General features: G+C 35.7%; 1 protein-coding gene across 2 annotated transcripts in view; it reads right to left on the bottom strand.

Annotated features, from left to right (window-relative positions):
- Nucleotides 1-19,695, bottom strand: part of LOC150102588 (uncharacterized) — a 229,600-nt gene that overhangs the window by 119,888 nt on the left and 90,017 nt on the right. For both annotated transcript variants that reach the window (XR_016548914.1, XM_090398830.1), the window contains exon 3: nucleotides 7,474-7,682. Coding sequence is in view for 1 of the 2 variants with exons in the window: in XM_090398830.1 (XP_090254956.1) it covers nucleotides 7,474-7,682 (209 nt within the window). In the remaining variant the exon portion in view is untranslated. The remainder of the gene's footprint in view (nucleotides 1-7,473; nucleotides 7,683-19,695) is intronic.

Here is a 19,695-nt window from a genome sequence, read left to right as displayed (position 1 = left end):
AGTGAAAACTGCATGCACATCCTAGCCAAAGAACAAATCTCCTGGCTTTGATGGTCTCACGTCAGAGTTTTTCCAAGTCTTCTAGAATCAGCTCGGACCACTTCCCCTCAAAACACTGCAAGAAGCCTACCTTAATGGGCTCCCACAATCCATCACGACCTCAGTAACATGAGTGATACTGAAGAAGGGAGAGCACACGGATATCCAAAACTGGCGTCCAATCTCCCTAATTAATACCGATTGCAAAATCATTTCCAAAGTTATAGCAAACCGAATAAAGCCAACACTGCCTGAAGTTATTGGCCAACATCAAGCATACTCTGTCCCAGGAAGATCAATACATGAAAAACTCCATTTAATAAGAGATCTCATCCACATCGCGAACAGCCAACATGAAAACCTAGCACTCGTCAGCCTTGATCAGGAGAAGGCTTTCGACAGGGTAGAGCACGAGTATCTTTATGAAGTTCTAAAGGCATTTGGCTATGGTCCTCTCATCATTGAAACAGTGTGATTGCTATACAGAGATGCACACTTCTGTTTAAAAATCAATAACAGGCTCACTCGCACTTTGTCATACTCTCGAGGGATCAAGCAAGGATGTCCTCTCTCTGGACAATTATACACATTAGCCATAGAACCCTTCTTAAAAAGAACACACGACACCATCATAACAGATCCACATCAAAAAATAACCCTATCAGCATATGCCGATGACGTTACCGTAATAATCCAAAATGAAGAAATGACAGTAATCGAGGAAGCACACAGACTATATGCACAAGCCTCAGGGGCCAAATTAAATTCTTCAAAAACTACTAGCTTGTGGTTAGGCAGATGGAAGGATAGAAATGATTCTCCGATCGAATGTACCTGGTCAAGTGAAGGACAAAGATACTTAGGTATGTACCTTGGCAACAGCAGAATATATAACACACTGAACTGAACACAGCCGCACAACCGTTTGAAACAGGTGCTAGATAAACAGAACAGCATTCATTCCATATCTTCACTTACAGGAAGAGTACTAATAGTTAACCAGATGGCTGCGAGTGTGTTATGCATACCCTCAAAGTACTCACACCCCCTGAAGAATTTATCGATCACATTCAAAAGGCAATCAAAAGTTTCCTCTGGAACAATACTAACTGGACAACATACTCTGAAATCTGCAAGCCACTCATTAAGGGAGGTCAAGGTCTGATTTCCCTTGAAAACAAGATTACATTCTTTAGGATAATCCTTCTCCTAAAGACACTTCAGTTCAGTCATGCTTACATAACCACCTTTGAATACATCATGAAATCATTCACCCGAGGACTTACACTTTCCACAATCCTCCAAATGGCCATTTCTACACCATCTCCTCTTAAACTACCTCATTTTTGTAAAAATGAGGTAGTTTAAGAGGAGATGGTGTCTTTTTCCATCGCTGTAGATGCTCTACAGCGATGGAAAAAGACAGAACTTCATCACACACTGACAGGATCAACAGAGTCAGCTGTACTATCAGAACTACTGTTTTTGAACAGAAACATAGCAAGTCTCACAACTGGCCAGCCCTTTCTTTTCCCTACAGGGAACTGGGCAGGAATAAGAATCATAGGGGACCTCCTGACCCAGACCCTAAAGTGGAAAACATTCACAAGCCTACCAATGAAGAACCCAAAAATTGTAAAGCAATACCAACAGATGCAAGTTGCTATTAGAAAAGCCTATCCAGATATCGCTACACCTCAGGGAATCCGTATTTCTTCTAGAAACTGCGGGGAGCCTACCTTTCATCTTGGATCACCTGAAGCCTCACTTCCAATTATTCCCTCCAACTCAGTGCCTCCAACTTCACCTTCTTATATTCATCCTTAACCCTCTCATTTACTAAGCTGTACATGCCACCCAGTTTTCAGTGGGATCTTCCATATAAATCGAGATGTGCCAAACCAGATCCCGACACACAGTGGAGGCTATGGCATAACATCTTGCCAACTCCTACTAAGTTCCACAAATTTCAGCTAAGACAATCAGATCAATGTCTATTCTGCAAAGTTTCAGGCACCTTGGAACACACATATCTAACCTGTCCTGCAAACAAAGCGATGATTCCTATAGCATCTGTAACTACGCACACAGCCAAGAAGACTACTGGAATTTAGTCCATACAGAAGAGAAGAAACATAAAATATGCAATTTCCTCTTCATCTACACCAAGGCCGTCATTTACAGTTTCTACCTTAAGCATAGAAGAAATAACTAGCACCCATTCATCACTGAATCAGAACAAACCCTCATGTGTAGCCTATGGCAGAAACTACAAAGCAGGCGTTCACTGGAATTTGATTACTACAAAGAAGCAGGAACTGTCACAAAATTCATAGAGGAGTGGAATCTAAATGGTACCCTGTTCTGGATTGCCGACGACAATACACTTCAGCAGAAGAATAACTAAAAGTGATGCTGAACTGTAATATTGACTCATACTGAAAAGACACATCCTGCCTACCACTAATGTACTTTTCTCCTTCATTTCTATTGTATATATCTAAAAAGAAAATCCTTTTTTCCTGCAATATACATTCTTATAATATGTAAATAGTCCGTTTTTGTTATCTATCTTCCAATGTATATTTTATCAAGTTCTATATATATATTATCACCCCCCCAACGGAAATCCCATACTAAAGAGGTTATTCAATTTACAGTACATTGGTAGTATGAGTAAGCAGAGAGTTAAGGAAAAAGAAAAAAAATTCTAACTCCAGAATGAAATAACTAAGGAGTGAAGTTTCCCAATATTGTGAAGTTAGTAAGATCGCTAATGTTTATTACTTCATTACATGACAATAATAATATGCAACCCCCCCCCCCACACACACACACCAAAGTCTGTAAACCTGTAATATAGAACATGGGTAAACTAAGGATTTTTTAAATTTTATTTATCTATTATTTATATAATCCAGAAACCTGCACTGTTGACTGAATATGAAACTATTTCAAACTACTTTAGGCCTCAAATAAACAGGTTTGAGTCTAGTCTAGCACCAGGCAACGAAATTCATCTCCAAACTGAAGATGAACATCCATAGCAGGATTCAAACATACTGCCTTGGTACACTACCACTCAGACAACTAGGCTGAATTACTTTAATATAATTAGCTTTAAATGAAACTGATTGTAGACTATTATATAAAATTCAAATGCTAAGACAATTACAGCTGATAATTTATAATACTAAAAATAAAAAAAATAATAAAAGAGGGGTGCTTAAGGGTCAGAGCTGTATAACTGAGAGGAGACCTCCACATAGCCTTTAAAGGAATGCGGAGAACCGACCAGGGCTTCTGACCTAATGTCCAATCCTCACCTTCTCGTGGTGCACCCTGTTGGGTATCTACTTGGATACTGAACGAACGAGGATGGGCTGGCAATCTGGGATTTAGCCGACTAAATTGTATTCTTATTGGTTAAACCAAAATAAAAAATGATGGTACAACATGACAGAATTTCATGCCGGCTGAGGCTTTGCCATGTTAAACAAGGCCCTCGTTGTTTTTGCCAGGGAACCAGGGCGAACAGCGAAAAGTCAGCTACTGGAACAAATCTGAAAAACCACCCCAACTCAACATCACCAGAGTTAAAGATCAGTACTATCAACGACGTAAGAAGCTTGAATGGCAAAGAAATGGAGCTAGCTGAGGAATTAGATAAGTATCAGATCGCCATGATAGGGGTGACTGAAACAAAAAAAACAAAAACTGGCGAGATCTTTCTGAGCAATAAATGCAAAATGTTATATTCAGGCAATGACAATCAAGGAAAAGAAGGAGTAGCCATAGTATTCAACACAAAATACGAGGCTAATCTTCTTGAATGGCAGTCAGTCTCAAGTAGAGTAATGTGGGAAAATATGAGAATGGGAAACTGGACAATGAGACTTATTTGGGCCTATGGTCCCACAGAAGGTTCTACTAAGGTAGAAGTAGAGAAATTTTTTGAGGCTTTAGAAAAAGCAACTGACACAATGAAAAAGGAAAAGTTGGTCCTTGTTGGGGATCTAAATAGCAGAGTAGGAAATGATTGTGAGACATACAAAAATATTTTGGGAAAATTTGGAGAAAAGAGCAAAGCTAATAATAATGGCAAATATCTGTTGCATTTCTGCTCAGGACATGGACTGGTTATTACTAACACCATGTTCCAACATAAAAATGTGCACAAATTCACATGGAGAGAAGAGGCAAGGAATAAGAAAAGTCTCATTGACTATGTTATTGTTGATAGTGATGTTTTCCTCACTGGTGCAGGACACTACAATGTACAGACGATTTGAAATTGGAAGTGATCACCATTTAGTCTTGAGCAGGATAAAATTGAATTTCGTATTGAAAAGAACAATATGTAAGAAAGTTTTAAAGCGAGTAAAAGTTGAGCACTCTCAGATGTGAACTGTAGACTAAAATACACAAATATTATTGAAGAAAAAATGAAAGAGTTTGAGAACAGGAACCAAACCTTGGAGATTCAGTGGCAAAGTCTTGAAGAAAACCCTGATTGATTCAGCCAATAGGCATGTGGTGAGGTTGTCTGCAGGGATAGAAAAATCAGAACTCCATGGTGGACACAGGAAGTTAAAGAGGCGGTGAAGGAAAAGAAGAAAGCATATCCAAAGTTCCTGGCAAATAAGTCAGCTTGTGCTCTTAAAGAATACAGAGACAAATGTAAGAAAGATAAACACTGTCTAAAACTAGCTAAACAAAAGTCATGGGAGGACTTTGTTTAGCTAATAAATATCAAGAAGGTAGTAAGATATTCTGGAGGTTGTTGAAGAAGCTTAGAAACAGAGGAAAGAGTGCTGTAAAAGGAGTTAGATATGATAAAGGTGACATGAAAACGGGAGAAAAAGATATCCTTGAAGTATGCAGTAATTAATTCTAAAAATTGCTAAATGAAACAAGCAGTGATAGCACAGTGGTAAAAAATACTCAACAGGCATACAGTTAGGAATACATATCCATACTTGAAGTAGAAAAAGCCATCAAAGGCTTGAAATGTGGAAAGTCAGCAGGAGTAGATGATAATCGACCACAAATGCTGAAGTATGGTGGTATAAGAGTCTTACAGTGGCTGCACTGCATAGTTCAGAAAGCCTGGACGGAGGGACGAATTCCCAATGATTGGAGTAGAGCTCTCATAGTAACCATATATAAAAAGGGAAATAAAACTGAATATGAGAATTACAGAGGTATTTCCCTACTGAGTGTTCCTAACAAGATCTATGCAAGTATACTTGAGAAACGGTTCAGAATTGTAGAAGAAAAGCTTGGTGAAGAACAAGCTGGATTCAGGCCAAATAGAGGCTGTCAGGATCAGATCTTCACTTTACGACAAATAGTCGAGAAAGCATGGGAATATAACAGAGATCTGTATTTAAGTTTTGTCAATTTGGAAAAGACATATGACAAGGTGCCAAGAGAGAAGTTATTCAATAAGCTACAGTTATATGGTGTCCATGGGGCATTATATCAAGCAATACTTAGTCTTTATTTGAGTTGTAAGTCAGCAGTTAGAATTGAAGGAAGTACAGGAAGATGGTTTAATGTTAAATCTGGTGTGAGACAAGGATGTACATTATCCCCTCTGTTATTCATTATCTATATGGATCACATTATGAAGGAATGTGGTATTAAACCTGATATCAAAATCGGAGATGTTAATGTCAGCTCTTTGCTTTATGCGGACGATGTTATACTTTTAAATAAATCCGCTACAAGTCTGCAAGATTCTCTGACTAAATTGAATAGCTGTTGTAATAGATATGGTATGAAGGTCAGCAATAAAAGACAAAGACAATGAAAATAGGCAGAATCATTGAAAATGTCAACTGTGTTGTGAATGGAGAACCTGTGGAACAAGTAAAACATTTCAGCTATTTAGGCATGATTTTTACTGAAGATGGTAAATTAAATATAGAAATAGACAACATAATCAGCTAAGCTGGTATGGTGGGAAGTCAATTGAATAAATTGATATGGAATAAGAGAGAAATTAGTCGGAACACTAAATTAGCTGTATACAAGACAGTGTTCAAACCAGTTTTAACTTACGGATCTGAGAGCTGGGTTAGAAGTAAAACACTTGACCAAAGACTAGAGACCGCAGATATGAGAGTCCTGAGAAAGATTAGAGGCGTGAACAGATGGCATCAATGGCAATATCATATTAAAAACGAGGATATTAGGAAAGAACTTGACATTGTCAGCATCCAGGAATGCGTTAGCAGAGCTAATCTCAGGTGGTATGGTCACTTAAACAGAATGGGCAAAGAGAGATTAGCGAAATAAGTGTTCTCTGCCAGGTTGGCAGCAAAATGACCCAGAGGAAGACCAAGATATAGGTGGATTGATACGGTACAAAGTGCCTTAGACGATAGAAATATAAGATCTGATAATGTTGGAGTCTTGAGAAGTAACAGACTGATTTGGAGGAAAATTGTAGATAGGAAGTTAGTAATGATGTAATTTTTTTTTCATGTAGTACTATCATATCCTGTACACCCCTTGAGGGTACATGGCAGGAATTTGATGATGAAAAAAAAAAAAAAAGTACACATATACACACAAGTATACATTTTGATATAACTAGTTTAACACCACTTATTAAATAACTTAAGGAATTCACAACGTACAAAGGATATAAATTAAATTAAACTTGAATCTATATTTCCAATATTTCGGCACATCACGTTGCCATCTTCACAGGAACTTAAAATAAAGACACGGGCATGCAGGCATTAAGTGACACAGTAAATGAGGACGAAGCAGGAAGCTATTTCTCCTAAAAGTCCTGATGGTGTCCCCCTAACAGGCTATGTAGGTATTCTTGGCCGTTGGGCTGAAGGTCTTCTTGGCCGTTGGGCTGAAGGTCTTCTGATGTACGTCTCCCAAATTTGGGGCAGTCTCATGCAACCAAATTTGTTGAGTTTTGGCATGTTTCTTAGGGGAGGCTGATTCCATGAATAGACTTTCAAATTTGAATTTACTACGGTATATTATCGTGGCTTTCTTCCACCGTATTCTGTGGCGTGTATCCAGAGCATGGTCTGCAAGACCAGAGTGGCTGTAATGGTGAAACCGGATGTAGTCTAACTCCATGGATGTAGTTTAACAACTTTTGCAACACCCTGCACAAGAAAATGTCTGTGGACATTTTCTTGTGCAGGATGTCATGCATTTAGTTATGCTTAAACAGCCAGAAATGGGGTTGCATGGAATACAAACTTTCTTACTAAGATCAGTTTATAGCTTTAACTCATCCATTTGCATGCATCTTGAGAGTACAAAGTTTTTTGTCCCCCCCCCTTCTTTCCCATGTTATATTCATTTTGTCAGTAATTTCAGAAAAGCCTATATGTATTCTTTAAGTGAAATGGCCATAACTTTTTTTTTATCACTAAACATAAATACTGACCTTACCTCTCTTAATTTCACTTTCCTCCTGGCAGAAGCGATATCATAATGGTGAATACTATTTTTTTGCCGGACAATATCACCATTATCCTTGATGCACTGTACTGCAATATTCTGACCTAGAGCTGTACGCTCATTTATTACATTACTTGCTGGAACTTGCGAACCCAAGCTGCCTGCTATAGATGAAGCCATAGAACTGTTTGAATTTTCATCTGTAAGTATTCAAATAATCTTTTTAGAGACAATTTGCTTGTTTCAAGCTATGATTTGTTCCTCTCTATAAATAAAAATTACTTATACAAAAATTATATTTTTCATAATTATCATAAGTAAAAATATTTTGGTGTTTTTTGATTAAAAAGAAAACAAGATATCTTCATGGCTCATTAGGGATAACAAAGCACTGGTTAAACTTTAAAAACTGAACATAGAGAAGAATTTCAGAAACTCAGTTTTTTTTTTTTTTATGTTATGTGTATTGTGTAAGAACTTAAGATGGATTGGAGAATGCTTTGTCTGGTGAAAGAAGAGATTTAGTTTTTTTAAAGTTTATTTTTCATCCTGGAAAAAGGAAAGAATTTAGCAGAAAGATGGATCAATTAAAGGAAAAAGGCTAGATGAGCAAAAGAAAGTGGATCAGTATCACAGTCAGGTACTTTATATATCTCCTCCCTGCTAGCTTTTTAATTACCAATCCTTCTTTGAAGCAATAATTTAATCTCTCTACTAATCCTTTTGCTCATTGTTACATGTTGATCAGTAGTTAAAAAAAAACTACTACTATGATTTGAGTACTAACTTTTATGTGCGATAAAATTAATTACTTTAAATGCTTTGATTTTCACGTTAATCATCAACTAGAGCGCCTGTATGTATACTGGCACACAAACCGAACTACACTGCTAATTTGAACAAGCCAGTGCCCATAACTAGACCTCTCATGAAGAAAATAAAAAATGAAAAACACTGTTAGAAAAAAAAAAAAAAAAATGAAATAAAACACAACCTCATGCACAAGTTTCTGTGGTTAAGAAAGGGGTTATTTTTAGTACTTGTTTAGTATTTTAAAAACAGTTCTCTAATAAACATGTGGTCACAAAACTGGAATATTTCTATTAAAACACAACCTGCCAGGATCCTTTTATTTTTAGGTGGCTAGAGAACATTCTGCCTTAAATGTATCAGAATTTGTTGAAAGTTTTTCACTTGGTTATAAATTAAAGATACCAAGAAATTATATACTTGGTTTAATCCATTATCCAAGTGTAAGCAAACAAAGTTTGCACCTGAAGTATCTTTCAGGGCTGGGGCAACTCACGGCATAGGTGGTATAAGTTCTCATTGCTTGCCTCAGTATCTCCCATAATGCAAAGCACATCTCCTTCCAGACATATATAATGCTATGCATTAAGGGAAGGATCACTACCCAGACCGGTTTCAACCATTATTGAGGTTTTATCAGTGGGAACCAGACCCAGAAGTGGTGATACTGAGGTGGAAGTAATGGAGAAGTCATGTTTCCATACACCAGTTGCCAAAAGGTGTCACACCTTATTAGTGATGAGAATTTATACCACCTTTGCCACAAGTTGCCCCAGTCCTGAAAGATATGTCAGGTGCAAAGTTTGTTTGCTTACACTTGGATAATGGATTAAACCAAGTATATAATTTCTTGGTATCTTTAAAGTATCAGAATTTATTGAAAGCCATTTATTCTTATTTTGTCATATGTAACTACTATATGGGTTTGAGAACTAGAAGATGCCTGGAATCAAAAACTGTTGGTGGCTGAAGTCCTCACTTATTTTTATTGCTTGGTTGTGAAACTAATTCACCAGGAGTCCTCATTAATTAAATGGATTGAAATCTACTGTTTGCAGTTTTTATAACAGCTGGTTGATCTGTATGAGTTGCCTCTTTTCATTTAAATTGTGCTATTAAGGATCAAGAATTAAGGTTGGATTCCTGAGATGCAGTTTAGCTGATGTATGTGTATACACACAAACTATGTTCATAAAGTACAAGATAATTTATTTACAATACGTACAAAAGCTTATGACCTACAGAAACATTTCCTCCTGCCTCAATATAACGTTCCTGGAGTTTTCCCTACTTTTATAACCATTTCTGTTCTAAAGTGGCTTTGAGTTACTCTGTTGCATTCTGTTTAATTTTGTTTATGTCTTGAAACGTTCATCCTTTAAGTAAAAATTTCAAGTTAGGGGATAAAAAAAAGTCAAAGAATAAAGAAGTCAAAGGGGGGCAAATCTGGTGAATAAGTAAATGAGATATGACCGATGTTCTTTTGAGCCCAAAACTTGCGAGTTGAAAGAACTGGAGTCTCAGCACAAACTTTGCAACAATCCTCCTCATTTCCAAATCTTCCATGAGAATCTTGTAGCAGTTATTGCATGTCTACATACTTATCTGTTTACAAAACAATATGCTAGTATACCCAGTTTCTATATAATAATGATTGTCCCAGAACTTTTTGAACGGACCTCATACACATACTCCAAATGAACTTAAAATGTGAAGGTTGAAGCAGTAGATAATTAAGTTTATCTTGCATACAATACTGGAGGATAATTTTAATTATTCTCTCTTCCCCTAAGGGAAAAAAAAAAAAAAATCCTTTTCAAAAAAATATCCCCAAGTAACATTTTGGACAATCCACAAAAGAGCTAATCATCAGTGTCAAAAAAAAAAAAAAAAAAAAAAAAAAAAAAAAAAAAAAAAAAGCATCAAAATGTTACTTAATAGAGCACACTGTTGTCTGCTCCAACTCCTATTACCTTATAGAATGATTCCCCCTATGATATTATCCAAGAAATTATGCAGCAAAATGGCTTTGACACAGAAAATCCAGTTTATTAATAATATATGCAGGCTGGTTCCTAAGAACTCTGACCTATACATCGAGTCCAATCCCATACACTGCTGGAGTCTCTGCAACAATTTTAAAGACCCTAAAAACAAAACTAACTTGGTGACTATTTTCTTTCTTATCAACAAACTCTCCTCCATATTATCTCCCACCAAGGACAAATAGCCTCCTCTTTCATTCCCAGGTTCCTTGTGAATGTCTTCTCTCATACTAGACAAGAATGCAACTCTGTTGCAAAGAGGCTGCAAAAACATTAATCCTTGGCTCTCTATAAAAAATGCCAAAATTCTGGTCAGCTCAACACAAAAGTTAATGACCAAAGACCCATGTTTTACATTGACATCGTTTTAAATTGTAAATTTAAACACTTATGCAAAGAAATTGCTACTTCATTACCTCAAATTGTGATGACTATGTATTCTTAACAAAATTTAAGAACATCTAATCCTTTAACTGTAAACAATGGCAGCATTTTTTTTTATGTATATTTGTATCAGCATTATATCTAAAGCACTGTACTAATCTACCATCATGGCTTATATCTCTTTGGAAATTAATTAGCATTCTACATTTTTAAATTGTCAGTTACACAGAAGCTGACTTGTAAGTTTCAGATAGAAATATTTTGTGATATAATTTATTAATAAACTTTATCCTGTTTGCATGTTTATATACTGAATTTTTCACTGTATTCAGAATTAAGCTTACTGTAACCTGAGAGCTTGGTTGGCTAAGTGGACAGCATCTATAATCTCCAAATTATAGGCTGTGGTTTAAATTCCGAAGTTGTGACTTTAATTAGCCAATTAACTTCATTGTCCATGATGAGACTACCACTCTGCTTACTGGAAGCTGAAGTGGTTTGGAAAAAGTTCCATATTTGGTCTCTAGAACTAGTTCTTCCAGATTATTTAATCCTGAGTCTTCCCAATAGCATAACCATACATTTGCAACCTTTCATGGATGCATTTGCATAAAGACTTACAAATTTTAATTTTTATTTGTTTTTATATCAATTAGTACCACAAATTTTACAATTCTCTAGAAACAGTCAACTAAATTTAGTACTGTTCTATTTACTTATGAAAAAAAAAAAAAAACAGCTTATTAAGCTCATACCTCTTTGTTAACTTCTAATGATATCATTAAATAAGGATGATGTAACACTGAGTTAAGTATAATCTGGTCTGGATACTTAGATACTGATTATCCCTAAATAATATTTTTTTTGTTATATTTAACTCATTTATGCTGATGTTTAGTGGGATAAAGACAACTCTATAGATAATAAATACTAACTAACTTTAGTAAAATTAAAACACCATTATTTTGCCTTAGTCACCAAGGCATCTTCATGGGCACAAAGTAATATACTGAGCACATGCACACAGAAATATGGCAAAAAAATAAACACTGACTGAGAGTTAATGGAGGGATCCCACAGTCTAAACCAGTGGTACTTAAACGGTGTTCCCCGGAACACTTGTGTGTTTCGCGAACTGGTTACAAGTGTTCCGCCGGAAAGATATATCACTTGACACAGTTCTGAGTGTAATCAAGTTAAGATGTTTAAAAGCATGCCTTTTCTTTTAAAAAAAAAACTTTGCATATCTATGGAAGCCAAGTATGAATCTTTGCTTTTGCACACTGAAATAAGATGGTTATCCAGTGGTAAAGTGCTATTCCGAAATTTAGAACTTAAGAATAAATTATTGGAATTTTTTCAAAATGAAGGTACAGATGCTTTTGTAAAATGTCTTCAAAATGATATTTGGTGTGCTAAAATGGCATATTTAGCCGATATTTTTAATTAATTGAATAGTGTTTATCCAAGTGAAAAATGAAAATATTTTGACATCCACTGACAAATTGTCAGCTTTTCAGAAAAAAGTGTCTCTTTGAAAAAACCGGATACAATAAAAAAAAAAAAAAATAATAAAAAAAAAAATACAGTAGATATGTTTCCTTTGCTCCAAAATAAAAATGTCAAGGGAATTATTTCCATTATAACAGAACATTTAACAATATTGGAAGAAAAGATTTCAAGTTACTTTCCTTCCTTAAATACATACAATTATGACTAGATACGAAATCCATTTGGCACAGTTAATACATCGTGGTGAATTTTCATTACAAGAAGAAGAACAATTAGTTACCTTCTCAACGGGATCACACTCTAAAAATGAAATTCTCTGAAATAATTCTTGAGGAATTTTGGATTTTTGTCCAAGCCGAATACCCAGCTATCTCCACAAGGGCACTGAAAATTTTGTTAGTTTTCAACATCATATTTGTGTGAGCTTGGTTTCTCAATATTAACCAATATAAAAACTAAAAAGCATGAAAGACATGTAATATAGACAAAGAGATGAGGGTAGCTATATCACATATTACTCCTGATGTTGGTGAAATCTGAAAAACCGGACAAGCTCAAGTATCGCATTAAAATAAGTTCCATTTTTATAAAAGGCAAGTCCATGGATATTTTTTTTCCTGTTGAAAGGATTATACGCTGGTTAAACATGATAACTAATAATTAAGGAATTGACAGCGTACACTAAAAATATAAATTAAAAACAACTTTAATAAATACTTTCCGATATTTCGGCAACATCACGTTGCCATCTTCTTGGGAACTTCAAATAAAGAACAGGTGCACGCAAGTGCGACATAACAGCAAATGAGAAACAAAGCGAGGAAGCTACCGTTTTCCTAAAGCCCTCATGGTGTCCCCTGGCGGGCTGTATTGGTAATTATTGGCCTTTGGGGTGAAGTTCTTCTGATATATGTTTCCCAAATTTGGGGCAGTCTTATGCACCCAAATTTATTGAGGTTTGGCATGTTCCTAAGGGCTGAGGCTGATTCCATGAATAGTGTTTCATATTTGAACTTGCTGCGGTGTATTACTGTGGCTTTCTTCCACCTTATTCTGTGGCGGGTATCCAGAGCATGGTCTGCATGCCCAGAGTGGCCGTACTGGTGAAATCGGATGTAGTCCTTGTGTTCTGAGATTCTGATATTTGCTGTCCTGCCTGTTTGGCCAAAGTAGGACAATTGATTTTTTCCGAGGTGCCTCAGATGTAGAGGATGGTGATGGTGAGCCAACAGGCTTCACTTCGGAGAAGTAAAATTATTCAAAATTAAGTGGATATTGAATACCACATTATTTCTTAGCTGAATAAGAAACTCAAAGATAGGAAATCTAATCTAAGAGTTTGATGCCAAATATCTTTGAATTTCTTATTCAGCTAAGAAATAATGTGGTATTCAATATCCACTTAAATTTGAATAGTTCAAGTGATCTTTCAGCTGGATATTAACTGTTCTTCCTGTTTGTCCAAAGTAGGATCTACCTGAAATAAAAAGGACCTATGTAAATTACCTGCACTACAGTCATTCTGGAGTTGAAGACCATGCCATGGATCACCAGATTCAGTGGAAAAAAATCTCCCTCTTATACAGGATCAGATATAAATCCAAGAGACTATTTCTAGAATACCTCGGCAGCATTACAATACATGCCAAATCTTAAACTCTGCTTCCTCGCTTTGCTAAAAGATCAGGGAAACCATCAGCAAGTTCCTATTATTGCACCCATAGACAGTGCCAGTTGGAACTGTAGGATTCTACCATTAACACTAAAATCTGTGCTGGCTTTATTGCCAGTGTGTCTAATATTTAGTTAATATTATTATCATAGATGTGTGTTTATCCCACTAAACATCAACATGAGTGAGTTAAATATAAGAGAAAAATTATTCTCTCAAAGCAATGTATTCAAAAATTATACTTGATCAATGCTCAAACATCACTTGGGAACTGACCAAGTAATCTTTTCCAGTATTATGTTTAAATCAGTAAACAAAAGCTTACTAATCTAGACCAGGGATCAGCAACCGGTGGCCCGCATGTGGCCCAGAAAGGTTGGCCATACTTGCATGGCATGTGGCCCGTATGTTGAATTATTTAAATAATACATTTTATAATATGAATAATAAATTAAAAATAATTTTATACCTATTCTTCATGATATTCCCATGCAACTTGGCAAGAGTCAACCGTGTGAGTCATCATGAGGGGGAATAACAAAGGCGACTTCATCCGACGACAACCAAGATTTTAGCAAGATTTTAAGATTGAAATATAATAAAAATTTATAACTTAAGTGTTTTTTCACTCACTATTTTCTCTTAACCCTCCAGAGATCGCGCGTAGACTGGGAGTCTGCACGTTTGCTTTTTTTGCGTATATTTCTAAAGCGGCTGGTTAAATCCGGTTATGCGTTCATGTAGCTTCGTATATAGGCAGGACATATTATTATTATTATTATTTGATACCTCCAGGGAGTCCAAAGACTCATCGAGGGAGAGTGTGCCAACAGCATTGAACGATTGGTTCCCCTTCCAACTACTACCCGTGCTCAAACTTACTTAACTGAGCCATTAGTAGCAGAGGCTCTACCAATCGACCAACCTTTGCCAGCATATGTTAGTGTAGAATATTGCATTGATGCGATAACTACTGTTCCCACTGAGACATTGCGCAGTCACAGATCCCACACGGCCCTTAGTGTTATAAGAAAAAGCAGTTATCAAAATTTTAAAATTGGTAAGTACTTGTAAATTATTTATATTTTTACATACAGGCTTATATATTTACACAGGAAATATATTTTTTATATACATATATATCTATTTTATATATGTTTATATATAATTGCAATATGGTATATTATATTCTCTTTAGGTAAAATAAAATGGGTGACTATTAGAAGGAGCAAGAACAATTACAGAAGATTGTCTGAAGCATCTTAATCCTCGCTAATGACGAGGATGAAGATGTTTCAGACAATGATGTTAGTTCAGAGAAGGAAGACGATGTGGAAGAAATGAGTGGCAGCGAAACTGAGCAAGAAGCCAATGAGGTGTCATTAGAAGTAGCTGAAGATAACCCGGAGAGTTGAGGATAGATTCTATCAAGGAAAAGACGGAACTTTATGAAGAGCAGTACCACAAACTAACAAACGTATTACTGAGAGATACAATATAATCAAAGAATCATCTGGCACTAAAAACAACACTCAAAATTTACCTCTTAATATTTGGAATTATTTTATAGGCGATTCTATTTTATCGATTATTTTGGAAAACACGAACAAGTATATTGAAAGTTTAGTAATTACACTTGAGAACGAGACGCCAAGTTTACAACTCGGAATGAAATACGGGCTTCAGTTGGACTTCTATATATTGCTGGTACATATAAAGAAAACTATTTGAATTTAGAAGATCTTTTTGGAAGTAATGGTAAAGGCAATGAAATATTTCGACTAACAATGTCGGTAAGGCGATTCAAATTCCTTTTGAGATTTGATAAGAGTACACATGAAGAAAGAAAAAAGCTAGACAAATTGACAGCTATTCGTGAAGTTTTTGATCTATTTGTTACAAAGTGCAAAAATGGATACAATCTAGGTGCATTCGCTACAATCGATCAAAAGTTGGAAGGTTTTTGAGGAAAATGTTCATTTCGCCAATATATACCAAGTAAACCGAATAAATACGGCATTAAAATTTTTGCATTATGTGATGCTAGAATGTACTATACAGCTAATCTTGAGGTATATGTTGGACGACAACCAGAAGGGCCATACTTCATGAGCAATTCGCCATCTGAAGTTGTTGAGAGACTAGTAGAACCAATCAAAAATTCTGGGAGAATTATTACTTTAGATAATTGGTTCACTTCTTTTCCTTTGATTGAAAACTTGCTAAAGAAATATAGACTTACTGTAATAGGAACAGTTTGAAAAAATAAAAGAGAACTACCTCCTAAATTATTGCAAGCAAATCGTCCTATAAAATCGAGTATGTTTGCTTTCAAAGATAAATGCACACTTGTATCATACTGTCCCAAAAAAAAGAAATTTGTTTTGTTAGCATCAAGTTTGCATGACAATGATGGCATTGATACAGAGAGTGGAGCTTTATACAAACCTGAAATTCTGACTACCAATAACCATACAAAAGGAGGAGTAGATGTTGTGGATCAATTGTGTTCAACATACAATTGTGCTAGATCAACAAGAAGATGGCCTATGGTAGTTTTTTACTCTTGTATCAACATTGCTGGAATTAATTCTCAAGTTATTTATCATGCGAATAACATTGACAAAAAAATATTGCGACGTAAATTTCTGCAAGATCTTGGATTATTTCTACTACAAGCATATTTGCAAGAAAGGGTATCAATTCAAAGTTTGTCAAGAAATATAAAACTAAGACTCATTGAAATTTGTGGATCACTCGAGAACAGAATTGAGAACAAAACTGCAGTTGCACATCCAGAAAAAGGAAGATGCTATTATTGTGATAGAACAAAAAAGTCGTGCATCTAAATATTATTGTAAGAGATGTTACAAATTTATGTCTTGAACATGCTACAATCATGTGCAATGAATGTGTAGAACTTAAGTAAAAGAATATTAATCCAGTTCTACACATTTATTGCACATGTAGCATATGAAGTTCTATTTTTACATTTAATTATTTTTTTTATTTTGTTTTCTCTTATAAATATGTTGTAATTTGAATAAATAATCTTTTTTCTACAATATGCTTATTTATTATTATTATTTTATTAACACCTTCAATTTTGTTAAAAATGAGTGTGAAATGGCAGTCCGCGCGCGACCCTTGATGGCAAAAATTTTCACGCGACCTCTGAAGGGTCAATTAGACACTTGTGGCCTGATTATTAAAAATAAAAGTTGAATGTGGCCAGCGAGTCTGATAAGGTGACAAAAGTGAAGTGAAGCCTGTTGCCTACCCCTGATCTAGACAATACATAAAAAGGCATATAACTGTAATACGTGCTTAGAAAGGAAATGGATGTGAAAAGCATAAGTATTGAATAGTGATGATGTATTTCCATATTCAAATTTCTGCAGTTGTTAGCAGAATACAATCTAAGGTTTTCTGAAAGAAAAACTATATAGTACTAAGAATGAAATAATTTAAATATTACACTAATTATTTACATAAAGACACAAACTGAAATGACCAAAAAAAAAAAAAACAAAATGTGAAAGTTATAATCTCATGACAATCTTCTTTGACTATTTAAGATGACAAGAAAGGAAGGTAAGATAGCCAAAATTTGTTTCAAACTAATCTATCTGGTCTATTCACAGAACTTTGAAGGACTTGAGCTACATTCAGGAACAGTCTCTGCAACATAAAATGAGAATCGTGTAACAGTTTTTCTTTCTTCCATTTGATGAAGGGATTTTTTCCAAGGCATGCTATCCTAATCTATTTCTGGGTTCTCGGTTCTCTATTACCATATATATTTTTGTGTTCTTTCCTTTTAAGTTTGCAAGTCTGTCTTGTTCATCCAAAATATTGGCTTCACATTGACAGAAGATGAAGTCGATACCTGGAGAGGAGAGAGAGAATCATGGCAGCTCATATTATGGTTTAATTGAATGAAAACAGCAATGAATTAAATACAGGTTTAATGGTTAGACATCCTCAACACTTTCTCAGCCAATGGCTACCCCCCAAAAAAAATCCAAAATATATTAAAACCTACAACCCCCCCCCCAATATTTTGTCTCCATTTCAGAAACAATCTCATATACAACACAGAATTTACGTAGACAGGCTTATATGTTGGTTATCCATTATTAAATCACTTAAGGAATTGAACAACTTAGATATGAATATAAATTAAATTACACTTTAATAAATATTTCTGATATTTCGGCAACGTCAGCAAAACCAACCATATGGCTTCGCTACGTTGATGATGTGTTCGCTATTTGGCCACATGGCTCTGAAACACTCCCCTCCTTCTTAACACACTTAAACAACCAACACCCCAGAATCAAGTTCACCCTGGAAAAAGAGGAAAACAACAGCCTCCCTTTCCTAGACACACTAGTCACCCGCCAACCTGATGGAATCTTGGTTTTCTCAGTTTATAGAAAACCCACCCATACAGGCAGATACATTCACCAACAATCCCCCCCCCCCCCTTCACAACAATATGGAGTGGTGAAAACACTATACAACAGGGCTAAACTAATCTGTTCTAACGACATGGCCCTAAACACTGAACTAAATCACATCCTCAACACTTTCTCAGCCAATGGCTACCCCCCCCAAAAAAAAATCCAAAATATATTAAAACCTACAACCCCTCCCCACAACAAGGATTACTCTAAATCCATCACCATTCCCTACATCCGAGCCACCTCAGAAAAAATTACCAAAATCTTAAAAAAAATGACCTGACCTCCTGTTACAGGCCGTACAGAAAATTGGCATCCCTTATCCGCTCAACAAAAGACCAACCACTTACCCTAGACCTACCTGGTGTATACCAGGTCCCTTGCAGCTGTAAACTGTCTTACTCTGGCCAAACAGGCAGGACAGTGAATATCAGAATTTCTGAACACAATGACTACATCCGTTTTCACAAGTACAGCCATTCTGATCTTGCAGACCATGCTCTGGATACACACCACAGAATACGGTGGAAGAAAGCTACAGTAATACACTGTAGCAAATACAAATTCGAAAGACTATTTATGGAATCAGCCTCAGCCCTACGAAACTCTCCAAACCTCAATAAATTTGGTTGTATGCGACTGCCCCAAATTTGGGAGGCTTACATCAGCAGACCTTCAGCCCAATGGACAAGAACACCTACTTAACCTGCTAGAGGGCACCATCAGGACTTTTAGGAGAACAATAGCTTCATCTTTTCATTCTCAGTTACTGTGTTGTAGTGCCTACGTGCACATGCCTTTTTTTGTAAGTTCCTTTTGAAGATGGCAACGCGACATTGCTGGAATATCGGAAATATTTATTAAAGTGTAATTTAATTTATATTCGTATCTACGTTGTTCAATTCCTTAAGTGATTTAATAAAACAAAGAATTTAATAATGAACCACAAAAAACCACACAAAAAACAAGTAGACAGTATTAGACTATAAGCTTAAAGTCCAAGCTTATAGTTCTACAACAGATGTCCTCAGTGGGCACTAGAAGGCAATTTTGGATGTTAAGCCAGAAACCCAAGAATTACAGTTTTCCAGATCTTGGGAAGTACCAGATTACCATATTTATTAAGGTTGGTTTTTAAATCTGCAGCTGATCAAATCAGCTAATGTATTAACTAAAATATTTACATATTTACTTCAGTAAAGCATAAGCAATTTTTTCTCCACTTAATTCTATGCAAGGTGTACAAAGGCATGGTCAGCTAAACCTGATTGGCCAAAATTGTAGCAGCAGATATATCTTACGTTCAAGATGCACGAACAAACTA

This window comes from Typopeltis vanoorti, chromosome 10, assembly GCF_054136105.1.
Source record: "Typopeltis vanoorti isolate ZY-2024b chromosome 10, IOZ_Tvanoo_1.0, whole genome shotgun sequence".
In the NCBI taxonomy this organism is placed as follows: Eukaryota; Metazoa; Arthropoda; class Arachnida; order Uropygi; family Thelyphonidae; genus Typopeltis; species Typopeltis vanoorti.
Note: the sequence above shows the minus strand (reverse complement) of the source record. Positions and strands in the feature narration are given on the sequence as shown.